General features: G+C 38.3%; 1 protein-coding gene across 2 annotated transcripts in view; it reads left to right on the top strand.

The window, feature by feature from the left end:
* PTN (pleiotrophin) overlaps nt 1-25,071 on the top strand; it is a 109,595-nt gene that overhangs the window by 57,957 nt on the left and 26,567 nt on the right. For both annotated transcript variants that reach the window (XM_019959150.2, XM_070788212.1), the window contains exon 2: nt 24,055-24,170. In XM_019959150.2, coding sequence (XP_019814709.1) covers nt 24,056-24,170 — 115 coding nt within the window. In that variant the 5' untranslated portion in view covers nt 24,055. The remainder of the gene's footprint in view (nt 1-24,054; nt 24,171-25,071) is intronic.

The raw sequence follows: 25,071 nt of genomic DNA, 5'->3' as shown, positions 1-25,071 counted from the left end.
AAGCAACCCTGAGAGTGAAGCCAGGCAGAGCCTCTGAGTTACTCCCATTTTTCTAGGAAATATTTGGCCAGGAAGATAGTGCTATAAGGGGATTCCCTGGTGGCTCAGATGATAAAGAGTCTGCCTACAATGTGGGAGACCCTGGTTTGATCCCTGGGTCGGGATGATCTGCTGGAGAAGGAAATGGCAACCCACTCCAGTATTTTTGCCTGGAGAATCCCATGGATGAAGGAGCCTGGCAGGCTACAGTCCATTGAGTCACAAAGAGTCAGACACGACTGAGCAATTTCTCTTTCTTTTCTTTCTTTCTTCTCTAGTGCTATAAAACCAAGTCATAACTTTGTTGCTTCATAAAATTCCCGAATGTATTCAAAAACATAGCTTACTTTTCTTGGCAAATTGTTCCCCAGTTAGAGCAATAGATTGCTTACCTGGGTAAAGAGTTTGCTTATCAAACAGCAGTTCACTTATCAAGACACTTTACAACCTTTGTTTCACGAAACCTTTATATCATGAACTTTGCTCAATCCTAGTAAATTCCTTGGGCTTCTCAGGAATTGTTAGTGGTAAAGAATCCACATGCCAATGCAGGAGACATAAGAGACATGGGTTCAATCCCTGGGTCCTGTGGTCAAGGTTATATCTTCCTTACTGTAGTAGGTTTAGTACAATTAGCTTTTCTTAGTTAACAAATTTTTCTGGTTGGTCTTTTGTGAGTAGAGTCTATAGGTAATAATAATTATGATATGCACCACTTATAATTTGGAAAAAATGTATTAAAGAAAAGAAATCATCTAGTAAATAGGTCTCCCTGGCTTCACAGTGGACCATGTGGTAAGCATTTTGAGAAACACATACATTATATAACTTTTAATTCCATAGGACACTTTGTCATACTGAGCAAAGGAGCTGCATTTACATTTTCATGAAAACTTTCAAGTTTTAATTTAATTTTGTTATGGATAAGGGTCATATATATATATATATATATATATATTTTTTTTTTTTTTTTTACTATGTCCACAGAGTCTTATACATTACAACACTAAATAAATTCTAGTTGATGGATTAGGAGCTGAAGGATCAATTTAAAGTCACTCCTCTTTAAAATTCTCTGAGAAACAAAATATACATTTTGTTTGTACTTAGATCACATCCCAAGCAGAAAAGAACTCCATGTCAACCCCAAAATAGCCGATAAGCTTTACATTTGGTAATTCATAAATCCCTCTTTATAAGTCCTCTGGAAACAGTAGTTATTTAAAGGAAGCACTGTAAGTAGAAGTTAACAGTGAAATTGTTCACAAATTATGATTGTGGAATGTCAAGAGAGGATAGAGAAAAACTTACTGGCAGATCAGCAACTATTATACCATATAGGGAACAAGTCTTGTTTATTCAGCATGCTCCTTTGTCAACACACCACTAGAATAAGATTCAAGCTATGCAGTAGGATTGCTAATGATTTCTTGTCTTGAAACATGGTTGAGACATATTATATAATAATTAATTAAGATTAAGATCAAGCTAACTTCTTATCTGGCTTCACTACTAACTAGCTATGTGGTTTGGGGTAAGTTATGCAATCGATTAAATCTTCAATTTCATAGTCTATTAACTGCAGATTAACAGTGCCTGCCACAGTTTATCCCACAGTGATTTAGCAGAATTGAACAAGATAGAATCATACCATCTTGGGGTTGAAAAGTAGTTAATGTTTTTTTAGTCTAATTAGTGCTTTAAAATGAAATGTGCTTCAAAGGAAAAAATTTAATACCATATATATAAAATTTTAAACATATCTTTGAATTTTTAACTCATTCTGAAAATACTCCACCAAAGTTTTTTATGAGTCTGTTTTATGAAGAGAATTGCCTTATCAACATTTACAGGGTCTTCCCAGGTAGCATGGTGGTAAAGAATCCACCTGCCAATGCAGGAGACACAAGAGACACAGGTTGGATCCCTAGGTCAGGACGATCCCCTGGAGTAGGAAATGGCAATGCACCCCAGTATTCTTGCCTGGAAAATTCCATGGACAGAGGAGCCTGGTGGTGCATGGAGGTCACAAAGAGTCTGACACAACTGAGCGCACACACACACACACACACACGCACGCACACAGTAATACACATACACACCACCAATTTGTTCAGTCTAAGTGAAGGGTTAAGTGGAAAATAATATCTTTACCTTTGAGGGGTAGACTGGTCCTGGTTTCTCCTGATTCTCTTTCTGTTTTGTTAAACTCTTTGCAACCCCATGAATTGCAACACCCCAGGCTCCTCTGACCTGCACTGTCTCCTGGACATTTGTTGTCAATGTGATGTCTCTGCTTTTTAATATGCTCTCTAGCTATTACAAATCTACACAGCATATTAAAAAGCAGAGACATCACGTTGACAACAAAGGTTCGTATAATCAAAGCTATAGTTTTTCCAGTAGTCATGTTCAGATGTGAGAGTTGGACCATAAAGAAGGCTGAGCCCCGAAGGACTGATGCTTTCCAATGGTGGTGCTGGAGAATACTCTTGAGAGTCCCTTGGACTGTAAGGAGATCAAACCAATCAATTCCAAAGGAAATCAGTCCTGCATATTCATTGGCAGAACTGAAGCTGAAGCTCCAATATTTTGGCCACCTGATGCGAAGAGCTGACTCACTGGAAAAGACCCTGATGCTGGGAAAGATTGAAGGCAGGAGGAGAAGGGGATGACAGAGGATGAGGTGGTTGGATGGCATCACGGACTTAAAGTTTGAGCAAATTTTGGGAGATAGTGGAGGACAGAGGAACCTGGGTGCCGCAGTCCATGGGGTCTCAAAGAGTAGGACACAACTTAGTGACTGAACAATAACAATAACTAGGTTAGTCATAGCTTTCCTTCCAAGAAGCAGGCTTCCCTCAAAGATCAGTTGGCAAAGTATCTGCCTGCAATGCAGAAGACCCCGGTTCCATCCCTCAGTGGGGAAGATCTGCTGGAGAAGGGATAAGCTACCCATTCCAGTATTCTTGGGCTTCCCTTTTGATTCATCTGGTAAAGAATCTGCCTGCAATGTGGGAGACCTGGGTTCAATCCCTGGGTTGGGAAGGTCCCCTGGAGAAGGGAAAGGCTACTCACTCCAGTATTTTGGCCTGGAGAATCCCATGGACTATATAGTCCAGTCGGTCACTGCTGAGTGACTTTCACTTCACTTCACTTCCAAGGAGCAAATGTCTTTTAATTTCATGACTGCAGTCACTGACTGCAGTGATTTTGGAGCCCTAGAAAATGAAATCTGTCACTGCTTCTACTTTTTCCCCTTTTATTTGCCATGAAGTGATGGAACCGGATGCCATGATCTTAGTTTTCTGAATGCTGAGTTTTAAGCCAGCTTTTTCACTCTCCTCTTTCACTTTCATCAAGAAACTCTTTAGTTCCTCTTCACTTTCTGCTATTAGAGTGGTATCATCTGCACATCTGAGGTTGTTGATATTTCTTCCAGTAGTCTTGATTCTAGCTTGGAATTCATCCAGTGTGGCATTTGGCATGATGTACTCTGCATATAAGTTAAATAAGCAGGGTGACAATATACAGCCTTGACGTACTCCTTTCCCAGTTTGGAACCAATCAATCGTTTCATATCCAGTTCTGAATGTTGCTTCTTGCCCCTCATTCAGATTTCTTAGAATATGAGTAAGGTGTTCTGGTATTCCCATCTCTTTAAGAATTTCCCACAGTTTGTTGTGATCCACACAGCCAAAGGCTTTACAGTATTCAATACAGCAGTTGTTTTTCTGGATCTCCCTTGCTTTCTCCATGATCCAACGAATGTTATCAATTTGATCTCTGGTTCTGGAAGTTCTCAATTCATGTACTGTTGAAGCCTAGCTTGAAGGACTTTGAGCATAACTTTACTAACATGTGGAATGAGTACAATTGTATGGTAGTTTGAATATTCTTTGGCATTGCCCTTTTTGGGGATTGGATGAAAACTGACCTTTTCCAGTCCTGTGGCCACTGAAGTTTTCCAAGTTTGCTGACATATTCAGTGCAGCACTTTAACAGCATCAACAGTATTTTAAATAGTTCAATTGGAATTCCATCACCTCCACTAGTTTTGTTGGTAGTAATGCTTCCTAAGGCCCACTTGACTTCACACTCCAGTATATCTGGCTCTAGGTGAGTGACCACAGCATCGTGGTTATCCAGGTCATTAAGACCTTTTTTGTATAGTTCATCATTGTCTTGCCACCTCTTCCTAATATCTTCTGCTTCTGTTAGGTCCTTACTGTCTGTTTTTTGTCATGTCCATCCTTGCGTGTGTTCCCTTGGTATCTCCAGTTTTCTTGACGAGATCTCTAGTCTTTCCCATCTGTTGTTTCCCTGTTTCTTACTTTGTGGACTTAAGAAGGCCTTCTTATCTCTCCTTGCAATTCTCTGGAACTCTGCATTCAGTTGGTATATCTTGCCCTTTCTCTCTTGCCTTTCACTCCTCTGCTTTCCTCAACTATTGTAAAGCCTCCTCAGACAACCACTTCGACTTCTTGCATTTCTTTTTCTTTGAGGTGGTTTTGGTGACTGCCTCCTATACCGTGTACGAATCTCTGTCCATAGTTCCTCAGGCACTCTGTTTGCCAGATTGAATCCCTTGAATCTTCTATTCATCACCTCCACCACATAATCATAAAGTGAAAGTCACTCAGTCTCTGATGATCTCAGCTATCTAGCAGATGTCAATACTATGACATCTGGGGCCTCCAATCAGGCAAAACTGAGTTGTTGGGGGGACTGCTTGACTCAATCCAAATGACTCATATGTGCCTTTGAGTTTTTAAAAATAATTTCCCCATATTTTCCTGTATCTTTATGCTGATAATGATATACTTAGAGGCAGCATTTATTATCTTTCTTCTAATTTACTACAGACTTGAAAAACAGATAGCCAAACCTGCAGAATTATATATAAAATTGAAAAGATAATGATGGATCTCCTAAGGGTATCAACCCTGTGATACTGTTTCATTGGGTTTGGCTGGTCAGTTTTAAATTTTTTTCATTCATTCAGTAAATATGTGCCAAGTACCTACATAATTACTAAGTATAGAGATCAAAAGATATATAGAACACAGGTTTTAGATACATAAAATTGCTGGATTTATTTGCCAATAAAGCAAGGTGTTATTGTATGGCTTAAATAATATGATCTAGGTTAGTGCTCAGTTGCTTCAGACACATTCAACTCTTTGCAACCCTTATAGACTGTAGCCCACCAGGCTTCTCTGTGCATAGGATTTTCCAGGCAAGAATACTGGAGTGGAGGGTGGCCATGCCCTCCTCCAGGGGATCTTCCCAACCCAGGGATCAAACCTACATCTCCTGTGTCTCCAGCATTTTAGGGGGATTTTTTTACTGGGAAGCTCATGACCTAGGTTAGCAACTACTTTAAATTTAGTTAAAACTTGCAACTGCAAGGTTATAATCTATTTGTGTTGTTCCCTGCTGTCATTGTCATGTTAGACATACTGTAATCAGTGCTAACTTTGTCTCTTATTGTCTATGTAAGAGTTGTCAAGAAATCACCTCATTTACCGCTAGAAAAATTAAATGAAATTTACAGTGGATAGACTCCAGCTCGTATAAGGAAGAACTTTCTATTTGAGCTTCTTAAAAATAGAAATGTACTTGTTACTTTCCTACCTGTATTTAATTTGGATTTGAACTTTTTTCTTGCTTTTTGAGACAGAGACTAAATTACTGATTTTAGATTTTTTTTCCCCCTTTCAATATAAGTATTGTGTGGTAGAACCTGTTATCTGACGTTGTATCCATCTCACAGTGTTATTGTCTGACTAGAACTTCACTGTCTTACTCAAGAGGTATGTTTTCCAAATACGTATCAAAATTTCCTGAAACCAAGATTCTTTAAGGCCATCAGATCACTATTACTTGCCACTTTCTCACACAACTAAATAAGGTTTATTTGGTGTGAAGGAACCATTTTGATCTCGTTACTCTTTTATAAATTCCAATGGTAGTTTTAGGCCTCAGGCTAATTATTTCTAGAAAGGAGGCAGTTCAGTAAGTGGGGCATTGATGCTTCCGAAAAAGGGGGGAAAGAAAAATCATCAGCTTCCTTCTTGGACGTGGAAACCACGCAGAAGGACTTCACAGGATCTCTGAAGGGACAAGGAGCAATTGATTCTCATGCACCAGCATACGGTCTCGTACTCAGGTCCGAATTCCTTCACCAACAGCGCTTTCAGTGAATCATCAGATGAAGGAAGATTGAGTGGAAGGCACCATGTGTGTGAGAGGAGGATGTTGGAATGAGGTGAAAATAACCATGTAAGCAGGAACAGAAAGTGGGCTTTTAGAGGACAAGGCGAGTGAGCAGAATCACAATCCTTGATTTTAATGTTTCTAGCTTCCAGTGTTAACATCTCTTTCAGCATATTTTTTAGTAGCGAACTTTTCACCATTAGTGAAATATGATGGAGAATGCAAAGAATGAGGCAGACAGAGTGAATGGGGATGAGGTATCCCAACCAAGCTGCAAGGTCTCTTGCTGTTTTAAACTAACCTGATGTAATGTTCTCATTTTGGAAGATGTCACTAGGTCCCTAATGAAGTGAGTTTGCCAGGCTTCTAACAAGATTTTCCTCTTTCCCGAAGCAACACTCTGCATAATCAATTAAGCCTTTCCTTGATTTCTTTTTTTTTTTCTTCCCATTCTTCTTTATTTTTTTAGTCAATGAGCTCAGCTCTAAATGAAAGCTAGAGTTGTATGAACTGAATTGGCTGGAAATAGTAGCTGAAAGGCGTGCAAATCAAAGCTGGCAAGTTTCAGCTCTTCCGTTCTTGAGGGAGAGACTAACTTCAATCCAGATGGCTTCCTGGGCAATTGTTTGATTATTCCAGCGCTTTGTTCCTGGTATGGAACCAGGCATTAATAACCCAGCCTTTGCAAGCTAAACCAAGAAAACACACACCATATCTTTACCTTTAAGTGGCTTAGTACCCATTTAGACACTTCCACCAGTGTGGGAACTGTGTAGGAAGGGATTTTACATCACTCATGGATTGAGGGAGGGTATGTAGAGAAGATAACCATCAGGCTGTTTGATCCTAACCTAGCATAGGGCCTAAACTACAGAGAAAAGAGAAAACTATGAGCTCTGAAGTCAGTCAGCTCCATCTTCTTTGGTACCTACACCAAGGACAAAGGTTTCTAGTGTCTTTGTGAAAGATGTGAGTCTATATTCGTATCTCTCTACAGAGATCTTTCTATCGATCTATCTATCAATCGATCTATCTATCCATCTGTCTCCATACACACATTTGGGGGATGAAATTATTAATATTTGTTATTTTGCTTTTGGAAATTATTTGCCTTCAAGTCAATCCCACGGATGGTCTGGTAGGCTGCAGTCCATGGGGTCTAGAAGAGTCAGACACGCCTGAGCAACTTCACTTTCACTTTTCAATTTCATGCAGTGGAGAAGGCAATGACAACCCACTCCAGTGTTCTTGCCTGGAGAATCCCGGGGACGGCAGAGCCTGGTAGGCTGCCGTCTGTGGGGTTGCACAGAGTCGGACACGACTGAAGCGACTTAGCAGCAGCAGCAGCAGCAGCAGCAGCATTCATTTTTAGAATGTTACTAAGTATATTCAAGAACTCCTGCAAAGTGAGAAAATGTAGAGGTTTTTTACAAGGATCTATAGCTCCTCTAGGGGCTTCCCAGGTGGGTCAGTGAGCAAAGAATCCACCTACAATACAAGAGATGTGGGTTCAGTCCTGGGGTAGGGAAGATCCCTTGGAGGAGGGCATTGCAACCAACTCCAGTATTCCTGCCGGGAGGATCCCATGGACAGAAGAGCCTGGTGGGCTACAGTCCATAGGATTGCAAAGAGTCAGACATGACAAGTGTCTGAGCACGCACATAACTCCTTTAAAAAGTAGTGATAGCTCTCCTGTACTGTACAAATAGCATTCTGATGGGCAAAGACTTAAATATGGATGTGGTTCTTGTATTCTCTTTCTACATCAGTTTCTAGAAAGTGTAAAGCCATGTATCAATAAATTATTAGTGAAGATCATGACATCTGGTCCCATCACTTCATGGGAAATAGATGGGGAAACAGTGGAAACAGTGGCAGACTATTTTTTTACGCTCTAAAATCACTGCAGATGGTGACTGCAGCCATGAAATTAAAAGACGCTTACTCCTTGGAGGAAAAGTTATGACCAACCTAGATAGCATATTCAAAAGCAGAGACATTACTTTGCCAACAAAGGTCCATCTAGTCAAGGCTATGGTTTTTCCAGTGGTCATGTATGGATGTGAGAGTTGGACTGTGAAGAAAGCTGAGCACCGAAGAATTGATGCTTTTGAACTGTGGTGTTGGAGAAGACTCTTGCAAGTCCCTTGGACTGCAAGGAGATCCAACCAGTCCATTCTGAAGGAGATCAGCCCTGGGATTTCTTTGGAAGGAATAATGCTAAAGCTGAAACTCCAGTACTTTGGCCACCTCATGCGAAGAGTTGACTCATTGGAAAAGACTCTGATGCTGGGAGGGATTGGGGGCAGGAGGAGAAGGGGACGACAGAGGATGAGATGGCTGGATGGCATCACTGACTCGATGGACGTGAGTCTGAGTGAACTCCGGGAGTTGGTGATGGACAGGGAGGCCTGGCGTGCTGCGATTCATGGGGTCGCGAAGAGTCGGACATGACTGAGCCACTGAACTGAACTGAACTGATATAAGAGTTGGACCATAAAGAAGGCTGAGCACTGAAATTGATGCTTTTGAACTGTGGTGTTGGGGAAGACTTTTGAGAGTCCCTTGGAATGCAAGGAGATCAAACCAGTCAATCTTAAAAAAAAAATCAATCCTGAATATTCATTGGAAGAAATGATGCTGAAACTGAAGCTCCTATACTTTGGCCACCTGCTGCCAAGAGGTGACTCATTAGAAAAGACTGTGATGCTGGGAAAGATTGAAGGCAGGAGGAGAAGAGGACAACAGGTTGAGATGGTTGGATGGCATCACTGACTCAATGGACATGAGTTTGAACTAGCTTTGGGAGATGGTGAAGGACAAGAAAGCCTGGCATGCTGCAGTCCATGAGGTCACAAAGAGTTGGACATGACTAAGCGGCTGAACAACAACATATAAGAGTACATGGCAGGCATTTTTTATTCTACCTTCTCTATTCAACTTTGTGGTTAAGAACATAGATTTAATTTGGTTTTGGCTGATCTAGGTTCAAATGTTATTTTTTAAAAAATTGAAGTTGACTTAAACACTCTTCTAACACTTTGTGATCTTGGGCAAGTTATCTAGATTCTCTAATTTCTGTATTTCTCACCTGCAAAACTGGACTAATATTGACTCATTTCTAATGTTGGGACGATAAAAGATAAAGCTTTTAGCACAGAGCAAAGCCTTTAATCCATGATGGCTACTGTATTTCCCTACTCTTTATTTTTCCTTTGCCTTTTTCTTTATTTTTCTTTTGTAATCCTTTGAGATTGTATATCTTTTAAAAGCTACCTTAAAATTATTGAAAGAAATTGGGCCATAAATCATTTAAATAAGTAATCAAATTATTAGCAAATATTTAAATTTTGATTCTTAAAGAAATTATGGTTTAGAAGTGTTTATGAAATTTTCAATATCACCTAGGGATCTTGACCTTGTTGGAATGAATAGTTTAGCAGGTCTGACGTGGGACCTAGTCTGAATTTCTAAGAAGCTCCTAGGTGCTGCTGGTCTCAGAGTAGTGCTTTGGGTAGTAAGAGGTTCAGAAGAGAGGCTTGGAACTTTATAAAAACACAAAGTATTGAGTGCCTAGCACACTTTGAATCACAACCAAAAGCAGTGAGCTGATGTCTTCTTCTTTAATGAGTTAAAAGATTCCTTTCTGTAATCCAAATTACCTGAAGGAGTCCCATGGGATTCTCTTTCTGACAGGAGTCATTGTCTTTCCAGCCCTTGTGAGTCATGGCATTCCCTGAGCAGGCGCCTTGGTCCTTTGACTCTTGGACAGTCTTTGCCTTTACGCTGTGGCACTTCTCAGAGCCTTTCATTATGTCAGGTTGAATATTTATTAGGCTCTTGTAACATAATGCTGAGCTAAATAACATAGATATTCACTGGCCAAGAAACAGTTTCTAAAGCAATGTTAATTTAATGATTGGTTCAGAAACAGCTATTTGGGGATTTTTTTAGCTTCACAATTTCACTAAAACATACCATGTTAAGGTTACCAGTGATTCCTTATTGCTAATTCCTATAGACACCTTTCCCTGGAATTTGACCCTGTTCATCATTTCTTACTTCTTAGAACTTCCTATTTGCTTGGTTTCCATGATTCAGCTTCCTTTGCTTGCCTCTTATTCCTCAGTTGCTACTCCCAATTCACTTAAAAAAAAAAAAAGAAAATTTGGCCACACCACCAGGCTTGTGGGATCTTAGTTCCCTGACCAGGGATCAAACCCCGTCCCCCTGCAGTGAAAGCACTGAGTCTTAACCACTTGACCACTAGGGAAGTCCCTCCTCCCACTTATGTAAGAATCAGAATTCTCACGTCTTATGCACATCCTCAATTCTTACTCTATGTCTTCTCACTCCATGGTCTCTTTGGGAAATCTCAAGTCTGCCTACTTATTCAGATAGCATATGTTGACTTCACTTTAATTTCCATCTCTAGATCAGAACTCTTCTTCCAGATTGATAACTTCTATCTCGTTCAACTCAAATGTCCTACTGGTACCTCAGACTCAACATGTCCAAACAAATCTTTACTACCTTTCCTTAATCTTAGTCCTTAAGTGTCTTTAAGCAATTTTTTTTAATGATCTGAAAAGTAAGGATATTAGAAGAACCTAAACATTCAGATGTCTGAGTATTAATATATTAATAGATATTTCAGAAACCATATTGTATATAAATATTTTTATATATATTCTGACATTTAATACATGTCAGTTGCTGAGAATACTGTCCTTAGCATAGATCATCATGTGTATTACTTGGGAAACGCTTGAAAACCATATTCTCTATGTTGGCACCTATTTCTGGATTAAAGATTAGAAACTGAGAAATGTCCTATATTTCTCCTTCCTTCTCCTTACATAAGTTGTATGTTCAATCAATGTGATAAGCCCAACACATTTTACCCCTTAAATAACTTTTTCTCTTTTTACTTTTTTCTAGTAAAGCAGAAAAATTGGATAGTAGAAAAATTAAAAATAGAACTGTCATATGATATGTATCCAGAAGAATTAAACTTCAGATCTCAATGAACTATCATGGTCATCACAACATTATTCACAATAGCCAATTTAGTAGAATTTTTCTAGTAAAGTAGAAACTTTTCTAGTAAAGTAGAAAATAGCCACTTTACTTTTTTCTTCTCTCAATCCCTTTTCCAGTGCCACAGTTTAAGTCTTCTCTGTGTCTTACCTGGATGATGTGAACTGGCCTTCTCTAAGCCTTCCTGAGTCCAGGTCCACCATCTCCCGTTCACTCTGCTAACCTATTGCTGAGCACTCTCTCAGGTTCACAGCTGGCCATGGTCCTCCTTCTCTCAAAATTCTTCATAGCTCCATATTTTCTCAAGTAAAATATCATTGCATTTCTCATGTGACCCTTACATATGACAATCAAGAAACAACAAGATTAGTCTCTTCCATCTCTTAGTTCCTTTTCTATTTCTCAAATTTTCTCAGTGGTGCTTGAGCAGTTTTTAATTAATCATTGATTCCTAGACTATATCACACTCATTCAGACCTGGAGGCCTTTGCCTGGATGTTCTTCTTTCTCTAACCTAAAATATTATTTGAGACTAAACTCAAAACTAGTCTCCTCTGATAGCTTTCCTTAAAGTCTTTGAACATAACCAGGTAACTTTTTTATACCCATTAAAAATAAGAAGAACAAAGCTATTATAGAAAATTTTAATTATAGTGCATCATTATTTTATCAGGAAATAGTATTGGATTTGATTCAGGATTTTTATGGCATCTATTGAGCTAATCCCATGATTTTTCTCCATTATTGTCATAATTCTGCCAATGTAGTGAATGTGTTGGCTGTTAAAACAGCCTTGCATCTTGGAATAAACACCACGTTATGATTAGCTTTTGTTTTATATTTACTGGATTTTATTTACTAATATTTTAGAAATGTTTTTATGTTTATGTTCATTAGGATATGGTCATTAGGAGGTTTCTTGTAATGTCCTTGTTAAGTTTTGTTATCAAGTTCATTCATACTGAATTTTTTTCTATGTATACCAATTATCCTTCACAGTCTCCTGGAGTTTGCTCAAATTCATGTCCATTGAGTCGGAGGGCAGCATAAGATGAGATGGTTAGATAGCATCACTGACTCAATGGACATGAATTTGAGCAAACTCCAGGAGATATTGAAGGACGGGATGCCTGGCATGCTGCAGTCCATGGGGTTGCAAAGAGTCGGGCACAGATTAAGAGTTGGGCACAGAACAACAAAAACCTTAGACTATGATTCTGGATTGGTCTATTTTTTCCAGTTCTGAGTAATTCATGTCTTTTGAGATTTTATTATATGTAAACCCTCTTGGTATTATGTCTTCTAGATTAATAGATACTTTTCTAATTATGAAATGTCTCTGTTTTGTTAATTCTTCCTGTCTTGACATCTACATTGACTAACACTACTATAGCCACACTAGAATTTTTTTTATGATTGGTTTGCTTTCAACTTAAAAAAAAAAAATTATACTTAATTTATCTTTTATAGATAGCATGCAGTTCAATATTGCTTGTCTCTTTTCTTGACATTGTGTTTTTAATACATTTTGTCTGCTTATATTTAATGCAGTTATTCATATGTGTTGATTTGCATACACTTTGTTGCTATTTCTTTTTATCCCATTTGTTCTTTGTTCCTTTGTCCCTTCTTTCCTGATTGTTTCAGGTTAATCAAACCTTATTTTACATTGCATTATAATTTTTCTACTCTTTTAAATTATTACTCTTTAAATTATTTCTTTTAGAGGTTGCATTAGGAATTGACATATGTATCTCTGACATATAACTTGCTATTTAAAATGAATTTTACACCATTTTATGTAAGTAAAAAATCCTTAAAACAATATAATTGCATTTCCCCCATCATGCCTATAAAGACGATTTTCAAAGTGGTTCCAGCTAACAGATTATGAGAGTTAAAGTTCCTGTACATTTTTGCTAACATTTGGTATGGTTATTCTTTAACTTTCAGTCGGTTGAGTGGCTGTGTAGTAGTATCACATAGAGGTTTCCTGATAATGTTGGACATCTTCTGATGTGCTCATTTGCCATTTGCGTATCTTCTTTGAAAGTGTGCAGTTCTTTTGCTCATATTTTTATGGGTTTTCTTATTACTGATTTGTAAATGTTCTCTATGTATTCTAGTGGAAATCCCTTGAAAGATAAATATTTTACATATATATAGTTATGTAATTGGTATTAGTATATTGATCTGGTATCCTGTAACATTACAGAATTCATTTATGGTTCTGGTAGCTTTTGGGGGTAATTCCATTGAATTGTAAATAGAAACTTATTTCTGGAGGGTTCTTTGGTAATTCTAGGTATCAAATTAAGAGACCTGGTATAGTCTGTCAGATACATTCAAGACATACTGGTTGAGATTTTCTGTGATTTCTTTGTGGTCAAAAAGTAATACTCAGTTCCTTTTCTGGTCCAAGTTTAGTCTGCAACAGACCAGTCAATAAATTTAGATCCCTTTTCAAAACTCTCAAAAAAAAAAAAAAAAGAATAAATTCTCACTTGCCGGGTGTGACGTTTTCATTACTTGTCTGACCTTTGTGGCAGATGCAGAACTTCTCTGAATTGATCCTGATTGCTCTTCTACCAAGTCTCTGCCTCACACAGCCATAAAATATTTATTATTTAGTGCCCACCCCCCAAACAAAATGATGTGAAATACTCTCCTAATGCTTAGCAGAATGTTCAGTTCAGTTCAGTCACTCAGTCATGTCCAACTCTTTGTGACCCCATGGACTACAGCACACAGGCCTCCTTGTCCATCACCAACTCCTGGAGCTTGCTTAAACTCATGTCCTTCGAGCAGTATGTTAATGAACATGAAAATTTGCATGCTGTTTTGTTAATTATATTTTTGATTGGGTCACTTCATTTCAACAAATAAAGCTACTAGTTATTAACGAGATGCCGTTTGAACTCAGTAGTTGATAAAGTTGTATCCAGTTGTTTACAAGAGTATGAGAACGTGGTAATCTTGAAGGAAATATGTTTTCATTTGATGTTAAGATCCACATATTTTAAAAAAAGTGTTTTCTTACTGAGCTAGGCTGAAGGAGTATGGACTGTGTCTTCAGTCAGCATGGGGCATTTATCCATGATTTGTTAACACTATTGACTCTTGCTTTGAGAAACTAATTAAGTTTGCCAGTACCCACAGCTTTCTTTTGATTTTTACTGCCTAAAATTGATAAATACACTTTAAAATTTGCAGAAGAAATCTTAGCAAGAATATTAGATATTTCTTTCATCAAAAATACGTTTGTTTTACTTGCAACATTTTTACATCTTCCACCACAAAATATGGCATATACTCTTTGTGTGTCTTTGGCTCCATAAATCGTTTGTCATTTGGAGAGATTGTGAGATCAAATATAATTCAAATCTGTGTCTCCCTTATAACCTAGCCTATTATTTTTCACATAGTATGCGGTCACTAAATATTCACTGATAATAATTATGATTTCAACCATCTGCCTGCTATGGCTCCAACTTTTCAATATCACACTTTCTTCTTTTACCAACAAACCAAACTATTTCCTTCAAATTAGTCTCTTGATTTCTCACCTTAAAATTTCTTCCATTTACCCATTGTTGTTTAGTTGCTGAGTTGTGTCCAACTCTTTGTGACTCCATGGACTGTAGCCCTCCAGTCTCCTCATCCATGGGATTTTCCAGGCAAGAATACTGGAGTGAGTGGCCATTTCCTTCTCCAGGGGATCTTCCCAACCCAGGGATCGAGCCCTCATCTCCTGAATTACAGGCGAATTCTTTACTGCTGAGTCATCAGGGATCATGTTTCTTCCATTGGAAATGCTTTTCGTTCCAGATTTACTTACTTAATCAAAATTCAAACTACTTTAAAAGGAGGTATTGCCACCCTCTTTATGAACCTACTTCTGGGGGCTTCCACCCCTCACTTTCTTCCTCTAAGAGCTACAGGGGTCACTACTGATGGAGCACCTAACGTGTGCCTGTCAAGATGCCAGATATTTTATATCTGTTATCTCATTGTAATCTTTAAAAAAACTAGGAGTCTGCATGATAAAACTTTAAATTTCTTTACCACAGAGGGTATTGAGAATAAAAGGGAGTGACTGCTTTGTTCACATCACAGATATAATAAGTGACAAAGCTTATATGGAAGAAATCTGGCTGACTCCAAACCCTCTTCTTTTTCCATATATTAAAAAATTAGTTTTTCATGCCTTATGATTCACTGTCTTATTTTCCTCATAATTGTAGTCATACTTATTATAGTGTGTGTTTGATCCTTGATAAGAAGACATAATCATGTCAAACATTAAAGTATGGGATAGTTAAAATATACACTTGTAAAGTTCCTGTTTTTGCTACCCAAAACAAAGCATTTTGCATACTCAAATATATTTCATATTAACTACTTGAAACATTTTCACATTTCTACTTTTGAAAAAAATATTGTTTTGTAACATCATATCCCCTACGGACTTTCAGAATGGCCAGACCAGTGACTCTTAAATGCATTTTTTCTGAATTTCCCTGGTGGTCCAGTGGTTGAGAAGCTGCCTGCCAATGCAGGGGACATGGGTTTGATCACTGGTCCAGGAAGGGCAACAGGGCAAGTAAACCCATGCATGGCAATGACTGAAGCCCACGTACCCTAGAGCCCGTGCTCTGCAACGAGAGAAGCCCCTGCAATGAGAGAAGCCACCGCAATGAGAAGCCTGCATACTGCAACCAGAAAAGCCCGTGTGAAGTCAAAAATAAATAAAATTAATTGAAAAAAAAAGAACAGATAGTAGTATCCGGTTTTAAAAAATAAATACATTTTTCTTTCTTGACAAATGAAACCTTACAAGGAAAGTCGTGCAAGAGAAGTTGCTGCAGGTGAAGCTGAGATAAGGGTGGGAGATATGGTGTGACTGTCAGTATCATCTCAGGTTTCTTTCATGCCTGGCAGCAGCCCTTGACCTCTCCCTGGAAACAGCAGTTCTCTAAAAATCATTGTTTAGCCTAACTTTATTTTTCTAATGAAAATCAGAAGAGATTCTTAAATGTGTGTGTGTGAAGTTTGTGAGTCTTGGAACATGTTCTTGACTCCCAAGTACTATAAGCATTATAAGTACTTTGGTAATAAATACCTGGAAATGAACCAAAGTACACAGAACATCCACAACATGGGTAAACAAAAATAATAAGAAAGCCGAAAGAGAAACACACATACTACATAAAGGGTATCGAGATGACCAGTTGAGTATGGCGGCTGCCCCTTTCGTGGTAACTTAGGGTTTTTGTTATGTTTATACAGCATGCCGGCTTCCCAGATGGCGCTAGTGATAAAGAGCCAACCTGCCAATGCAGGAGATGTAAGAGACAAGGGTCTCATCCCTGAGTCGGGAATATCTCTTGGAGAAGGGCATGGCAACCCACTCCCGTATTCTTGCCTGGAGAATCCCATGGACAGAACAACTTGGGGGGCTACAGTCCATGGGGTCACAAAGAGTTGGACACGGCTGAAGTGACTTAGCACAGCATACAACATTCCTCTCTGCCTGACTTCCCCTTGCTTCTCTTTTCCTGAGCAGTTGATAACGCTGTCTGTCTTTCTCCCTCACAATTTTCATGATTAACTCATTTCCTCTTCCTCCTTTTGAGGTCCACCCACTGTTAGCTGGTACTGTACACTCTATTCTAATCACATTCTGTCACTGAATATATTGTATACATCATCTCTGCAAATTCATTTATTTGATCCCGTTTGCCTGAAGTTCCCTTCCTTCCCTCATTTCTTTATTTAGAAGACCAACTATTTTTTTAAATCTGATAAAATATACCACAACCCTCTACCTCACTCACCCTTGCTAAGCAAAATTATCACTTGAGCCTAGGTACTCAAATAGCACTGTGTGTATAAGTGCTTCAGGATATTTAACATAATGAATCATGTCACTCATTTCTCACATTTTTTTCCCAGTTACACAGAATTCTTTCAGGGGAGGGCTGAATCATATTCTTTTATCATGTTCTTATGCCTAGTAGACATCCAGCCCTCAGTAGGTACCCTAAAAATTGGTGAATAAATACCTAAAGAAAATGTCCTAAAATATCACATTTCTCCAACAGGGGCCATTATGCTGTGAAAATAATTCAGCCTGAAAGCTACCCATTTTTATTGTGTTATACAAAATTAAACAAATGTCATACTATCAATCTGATTGATATGTACTTAGTTAAAATCAAAGATGGAACATGGTTGAATTCATTAATGGGCTGTGAGTAGAGTGTATCTGAGGTCATGAACACACATGCTTGGGACACATTCTTTTCAAGGCTTAATGTTTAAGTAAGGCAGCTTAACAAGGTCAAAGTGAAAGGCTGGTTTAGCAAAAGATTCCATTGTAAACATAATGGTTATTTATATGAGACTTTAGGAATCTAAGGCAATGATCAACCATTTGAAAATAAATCAATTTGAGGATTATGACTTGAAGAAGCGTTAGTGAAAATAAAAGTGGCCTATAAAAAGGAAAAAAAAATTACTATTTCGCAGAGCTTTAGAAAGATAGATCGCAAAATATCTAGAAAGTTTTGGTGATGTGTAATATTTGATGTATTACAAATCATTCATAGACTGCTCTTGTATGTATGAAACTGCTTTAGATCCTGGTTGTTTCTAGCTCAATTTTTTCAGTGAATCTTATATCCATGGCATAGACAAAGAGCTGAGGCATCACTTTAGCATGAATACTACTTCCTCTATTCGATGCCATGTTTTAGCTATATTCTTTTGCTAGCAAAAAATTTACTAAGTGGCAACTTTGTGCTGGGACCCTGTCTCAGGTATTTGAATAAAAGGAGGGCAGTAGAATAGTTTCACCACACAAGAGGTATAATATGCAGTTGCAAAGTTATATTTTTTTTCATTTCATACATGTTAAATTGCATAACAGTTTCATTCATTCTCAACATGGAGCCTCTATACTTTAGTGAACTCCAAAGAAATACTGGGGATAAAGGTCCTTGAGTTTCTTTTAACCTTTTAAGAAGTCAAAAGCCTGAACAAATTTGTGTCCTAATAAAGCTGAACAAGTCTTTAGTTGGCATTAATTAAATCATATCTCTCTGGTTTTTTAAAAAAATTTTATCCTTTGATTTTAGATAAGATTAGACAGCTAAAAGTGTCATGATCATTATTTCTTAATGAAAATAAGTACTTTCTTTTAATAAGTAATATGAGTGTAGGGGTGAACTAACTTTATTCAGCAACTAGTAATATATTTCTTGATAATCTGGGTTAGCTCTATGTCTACAACTTAGTTTCCACAACAAATATTTCTTGATATTCTATGTTAGCTCTGAGTTTGCATCCTGCATTTTCACAACAAACCTCTCAAGTTATTATAATCATACCCACTTTGTAGATGTCAAAACAGCAGTTTAAATGGTTGTGATTTGCCCAAGAACATTCCAAAAATTATATGGTAGAGCTGAAGTTTAAGCCAAAGCTTCTGCCTCTAAATCCTATATTAGTCATTCCAAACAAATCACTAAGAGACATATTCCAGCATCCTTGTCTTATGTTTACACCAGATGTTAATCATCTTTAAAATTTTAGATCCTATTAAAATACTAATACTTTTCCTTCTCATCAGTGATTTTTTCTATAGAAGTGACCAGGATTTAATCTATTAACACTTCCCCCACCTAGTTGGTTTCTTTAACTGATTTCGTTTCATCCTTGAGCTTCATTCATACTTATTAGTGATTGAGATAACGTGACAGTGATTTCCAGACACCAAGCATCTAGGGTAGTCTTCTAGTTAACTGTTAAGCCCCATGAAATTAAATCTGTCAGAGTAAGGACAGCAAAAGTTGGCAGTAGGAGGAGTGAAAATAAGTAAATTATTCAAAAGACCTGAGCTGGCTTAGCAAGGCTTATTCTGCCATTGTTCTAGTTCCCTCCGTTCGAAAAGTAAGTCCCGACCCTGACCACTTCCTTAAGTCAGTATTCTTGCCTCTGTGCTCATTTAGCACGTGTTGGAGAGTGGCAGAGATACACCATATGGAGATACTTCTGCCTTTGTTTGATGCTAAGGACAAATAAAGTGAAAGAAAGTGAAAGTGAAGTCGCTCAGTCGTGTCCGACTCTTTGAGACCTCATGGACTGTAGCCTACCAGGCTCCTACATCCATGGGATTTTCCAGGCAAGAGTACTGGAGTGGGTTAAACAACCAACAGATACCACAAGCAAGGGAAGCTCTTTCTACACACATTCAGTTACTCAAGTTCTTAACACCGCAACAAGGCACCAGCATGCTGCTTGTTTTTTTTTTTTTTTAATAATTTGACTCATCTCTTTCCTAAACTCCTTTACTCTCTTTTAAAAAATAATTGTTTCCTTTGCTCTACCCAGAAGAATCTAAAGTTACCAAAACAGAGGCTTAAGCAGAATGGCAGCCAAAACAGGAGGAAGAGGAAAAGATAAGTTGAAAACTCAAACCTATTGCTGATCACAAATTTTACACATTTTCCCTGTACATATGGAATTGTGTGCATTTTCTTTAGAACATCTAAAAGCTGAAATTAACCATTTGCCCACTAATTAAGATTCCAAATTTTTCTGAATTCATAGGGGGAAACAATATAAATAGAGTTTACTTTATTCTATTAACTCTAACTCTCATAACAGTTCCTCTCTCCTTTCTTCCTCTCTGCTACCACTACAGTTAAGATCCCTGTTTAATGGACGATTCTATGATTTTAGAACATTTTTTCAGAAAATTCTGGCCTCTGTGGGATTTTTCTCTTGAAATAAAGTGACTTTAACTTGATTGAAAGAAAGCTTTTTGAAAATAATTATAAAAGTAAGGTTAGCAATGTCAGACTAGAAATGCTGAGGTTAATATAGCCAGCAATAGTATCCTTCTATTAATAACTCTGTGTGTGTGTGTTTATGGAAGAGTTCTATTTCTGCTAAGTGTCCATGTTTTCTCAGTGACCTCTCTTTCCACTGTGTATGATACATGGCTCTTCAAGCATCACTCTTTTGCTTGGTCAGAAAATTCTCTCAATAGCTGTGCTCTCATGATGGAAATTTCTGAATTCTCACTTTCCTGCCATTAGAGTGGTATCATCTGCATATCTGGGGTTGTTGATATTTCTCCCAGCAACCTTGATTCCACCTTAACTACAGAACCTCTTGACAGTGAAAGAGTAGAGTGAAAAATCTGGCTTAAAACTCAACATTCAAAAAACCAAGATCATGGCATCTGGCCCCATCACTTCATAGCAAATAGATGGGAAAAAGTGGAAGCAGTGACCAGTTTTATTTTGGGGGGCTCCAAAATTACTGCAGATAGTGACTGCACCCATGAAATTAAATTACACTTGCTCCTTGAAAGAAAAGCTATGACAAACCTAGGCAGCACATTAAAATGCAGAGACATTACTTTGCCAACAAAGGTCCATATAATCAAACCTATGGTTTTTCCAGTATCATGTATAGATGTGAAAGTTGGACTATAAAGAAGGCTGAGTGCCAAAGAATTGATGTTTTTGAACTGGGGTACTGGAGAAGACTCTTGAGAGTCCCTTGGACTGCAAAGAGATCAAACCAGTCAATTCTAAAGGAAATGGACCCTGAATATTCATTGGAAGGACTGATGCTGAAGCGGAAGTTCTAGTACTTTGGCCACCTGATGCAAAGAGCCAACTCATTGGAAAAGACCTTGATGCTGGGAAACCAATGAAGGCAGGAGGAGAAGGGGGCGGCAGAGGATGAGATAGTTGGATGGCATCACTGACTCAAAGGACATGAGTTTGAGCAAACTCCAGGAGATAATGAAGGACAGCAAAGCCTGGTACACTGCAGACCATGGGGTCACAAAGAGTAGGATACAACTTAGAGACTGAACAAAAACAACAACAACACAATAATCTAATTCACAATCTAATTTCAAGTATTCATAGGTAATTATGAAACAAAAAGGTATATTACAACATAGAAATGCATTAAAATTTAAAAGTTAACTTACCCTCTGCTGCTGCTGCTGCTAAGTCGCTCAGTCATGTCCGACTCTGTGCGATCCCATAGATGGCAGCCCACCAGGCTCCCCCATCCCTGGGATTCTCCAGGCAAGAACACTGGAGTGGGTTGCCATTTCCTTCTCCAATGCATGAAAGTGAAAAGTGAAAGTGAAGTTGCTCAGTCGTGTCCGACTGTTAGCGACCGCATAGACTGCAGCCTACCAGGCTCTTCCATCCATGGGATTTTCCAGGCAAGAGTGCTGGAGTGGAGTGCCATTTCCTTCTCCAGTAACTTACCCTCTAAGAAGACTCAAATGAGAAGTTTCCACCTCCAAAGTGGTTAGTCACTGAGAGTATGTTTTTGGACTGCCTTTGGAGAAAACACCAGAAGACCTTCACTTAGGTTCATGTTACATCTCATAATTATAGTTGCTATGTGGATATGTATTAAATGTATTGTGTAGATGCACCAGGGTACTTAGCTCTGAGAGGACTTGCCAACCAATATGACTCACTTCTCAGACAATTCATGTCCAATGAAAGTCATAGGACAAGTGTCATAATCAGTAACAATTTGTCCGTTTGATCATCACTGAAGTATAATTATAAAAATTTACATTCAATTCAGTTCAGTTCAGTCGCTCAGTCGTGTCTGACTCTTTGCGACCCCCTGGACTGCAGCATGCCAGGCCTCCCAGTCCATAAAGTCCCGGAGTTTACTCAAACTCATGTCCATTGAGTCCGTGATGCCATCCAACCATCTCATCCTCTGTCATCCCCTTCTCCTCCTGCCTTCAATCTTTCCCAGCATTAGGGTCTTTTCCAATGAGTCAGCTCTTTGCATCAGGTGGCCAAAGTATTGGAGTTTCAGCTTCAACATTAGTCCTTCCAATGAATATTCAGGACTGACTTCCTTTAGGATTGACTGGTTGGATATCCTTTCAGTCCAGGGGATTCTTCTCCAACACCACAGTTCAAAAGAATCAATTCTTCGGCACTCAGCTTCACTTATAGTTCAACTCTCACATCTATACATAACTACTGGAAAAACCGTAGCCTTGACTAGATGGACATTTGTTGGCAAAGTAATGTCTCTGCTTTTTAATATGATATCTAGGTTGGTCATAACTTTTCTTCCAAGGAGTAAGCGTCTTTTAATTTCATGGCTGCAGTCACCATCTGCAGTGATTTTGGAGCCCCCAAAATAAAGTCTGCCACTGTTTCCCCATCTATTTGCTATGAAGTGATGGGACCGGATGCCATGATCTTCATTTTCTGAATGTTGAGCTTTAAGTCAACTTTTTCACTCTCCTCTTTCACTTTCATCAAGAGGCTCTTCAGATCTTCTTCACTTTCTAAAAAAAAAAAAAATTACATTTACAGAAAGTAAAAGCATGTAATTTTAGATTTTAGAAAGTGATGGAGATGCTGAGTTGCTAATTAGGACTTGTGATTCAGGGAAAGGACCAAATGACCAAAATATTAACTTTAACTGATGAATACGAAATATTCATCCATACAATGGAATCCAAAGTCATCAATTAAAAAACACTAAAATGGGCATTTCAAGTGTTACAGAAAGGGAGAAAAAATCACTGACAAGGATATCATTTTATAGATAGGCTTGAATGAGGAAAGGAAATTACAGAACAGAGTGATCTTAGTCCCTTATATATGTGAGGTTTTATTGTTTACATTCATGAGAATGTAAAATCATGTCAACAGTCTACACTTCTGGAAGAAAAATTCTGAGTTAATGAGCGTATGCCATTACTATCATTTTTATATGAAGTATAAAATATCAGGAACATACTAGATGGAGATCAATGACTACCAGGTGAGTTGCTGCAGCCAGTGACTTGGTACAGCTTCAAGAAGTGGGCTGTCCTGGCACTTGTCCTGGTGCCTTCCCCAGTATGCTTGGCAAGGCGATCATGTTGACAGGATGCTGTCACAAGTGACTTCAAGTTCTACAGGAGTCTTGCTAATGTTAGCCTGGGATTTTTTTTTTATTGATATCAAATGAGGAGATTTCAAATTATGAGTAAATGTAAACCCTTTACTCCATTCTAGAATTTAGAGGCTTTTTAGTACATTTGAGTTGAGAAGTGTTTTTGCTGTATATTGAAGGTGTGCTAGCTCTACTTCTGTTTTGGGCTTCACTTTTCAGTGGACCAATGAATAATACAACTATGATGATAAGACAATTGTGATCATGGAGATGATAAAACAAAATGAGAGACATTGATCATTACGGATGCATCTGAAGATAACAGCAAACATATACTTGCACAGATAATCTATTCATTATGTCTACTCACATTATACACATGGATGAAAACATCATGGTTGTTTTTAGGAATCTTCAGGACTTATAAGGATAACTGTAGTCATTGCCATTACCAAGTGTCACTATCAGTAGGACTTACTGTAGAAGTCTGTTCCAATGCATGCCATCAAAATTCTTTTGCTTCCATTGCTCTTAAGTCATACTTAGCAAATAGTTATGTGTGAAGTCTTATGTGAAGGACTGTTGTATTTTATCAATGAATACATGACTGATTGCAGAAGAGCACTTACTTCAGTGGATGTTGGAGAAAAGATTGAACTCTGCTCCATATAATTGATATAAATTTTCCTAAAATCTGATATTTCAGAAATGGAAACTGGAGTCCTTCACCAAGGAGTTCAGTGAGCTTTCTTTGACTTAGGTTGACTCCACCTTCTCCATTTCTCTGTTTATTCTTAGAATGCAGACTCCACAGTACCTGCAGCAACGTCGAAAATTTGCAGCTGCCTTTTTGGCATTTATTTTCATCTTGGCAGCTGTGGACACCGCTGAAGCAGGAAAGAAAGAGAAACCAGGTGAGCAATATCGTTTTGAACAAAAGTCTTCTTTGATTAATGTCTATCTAATCCAGCTACTTGCTTTTTGTCTTTTCTCCTTCCTTCCCTCTCTTTTTTCCTTCTTTCCCTTTCTTCCCACTTTCCTTTCTTCCAAGTATTTAGAGGAACACCTAAGTGACATGCCCTCTTATCCCATCCCCCCACTCTAAGTCCTGAAATATAGATGGTTACCATTAACTATTAATTAAAATAATAATTAGTAACAGCTACATCATTCATAAAATTGATTGGCAATCAAATGTTTAACTTAGGTTGATACTCTTCTTCAAAAAGAGTCCTAGAAGCAAATTTTGTTCTATCTCATTAACAAAGGAGGAAATGAATCTTAGCAGGAATAAAGCACATTTTCTATGTCACTTACATTGTCCTAAGTTGGCTGTGGAGCTGAGAGTCTGTTACGTCTGTGGTCCATCACAGTTAGTGCATGTTACTCCATCTATGGGCTTCGCTCGTAACTCAGTTGGTAAAGAATCTGCCTGCAATACAGGAGACCTGGTTTTGATCCCTGGGTCTGGAAGATCCCCTGGAGAAGGAAATGGCAACCCACTCCAGTATTCTTGCCTGGAGAATCCCAGAGACAGGAGCCTGGCAGGCTACAGCCTGTGGGGGCACAAGAGTCGGACACAACTTAGTGACTAAACCATGACCACCACTCCATCTTAAGACAGAGAAAGAAGCATTGACATACATTGGAATGACTACTCTGACAACTGTTAATTTTCATAGACTATTTTCCTATTTTTTAGATTTAACTTGACTTTGATCTTCTTCTCTTTTTCAGCAACATTCACTTCGAAAGGAGGTGTCAGTACATCACTTAGCGCAGTCCCTGGCACATAGTAAGAATTAAATAAATATT

This window comes from Bos indicus, chromosome 4 (genome assembly GCF_029378745.1).
Source record: "Bos indicus isolate NIAB-ARS_2022 breed Sahiwal x Tharparkar chromosome 4, NIAB-ARS_B.indTharparkar_mat_pri_1.0, whole genome shotgun sequence".
In the NCBI taxonomy this organism is placed as follows: domain Eukaryota; kingdom Metazoa; phylum Chordata; class Mammalia; order Artiodactyla; family Bovidae; genus Bos; species Bos indicus.
The sequence above is the reverse complement of the archived record's forward strand: the minus strand, read 5'-3'. Positions and strand labels throughout refer to the sequence as shown.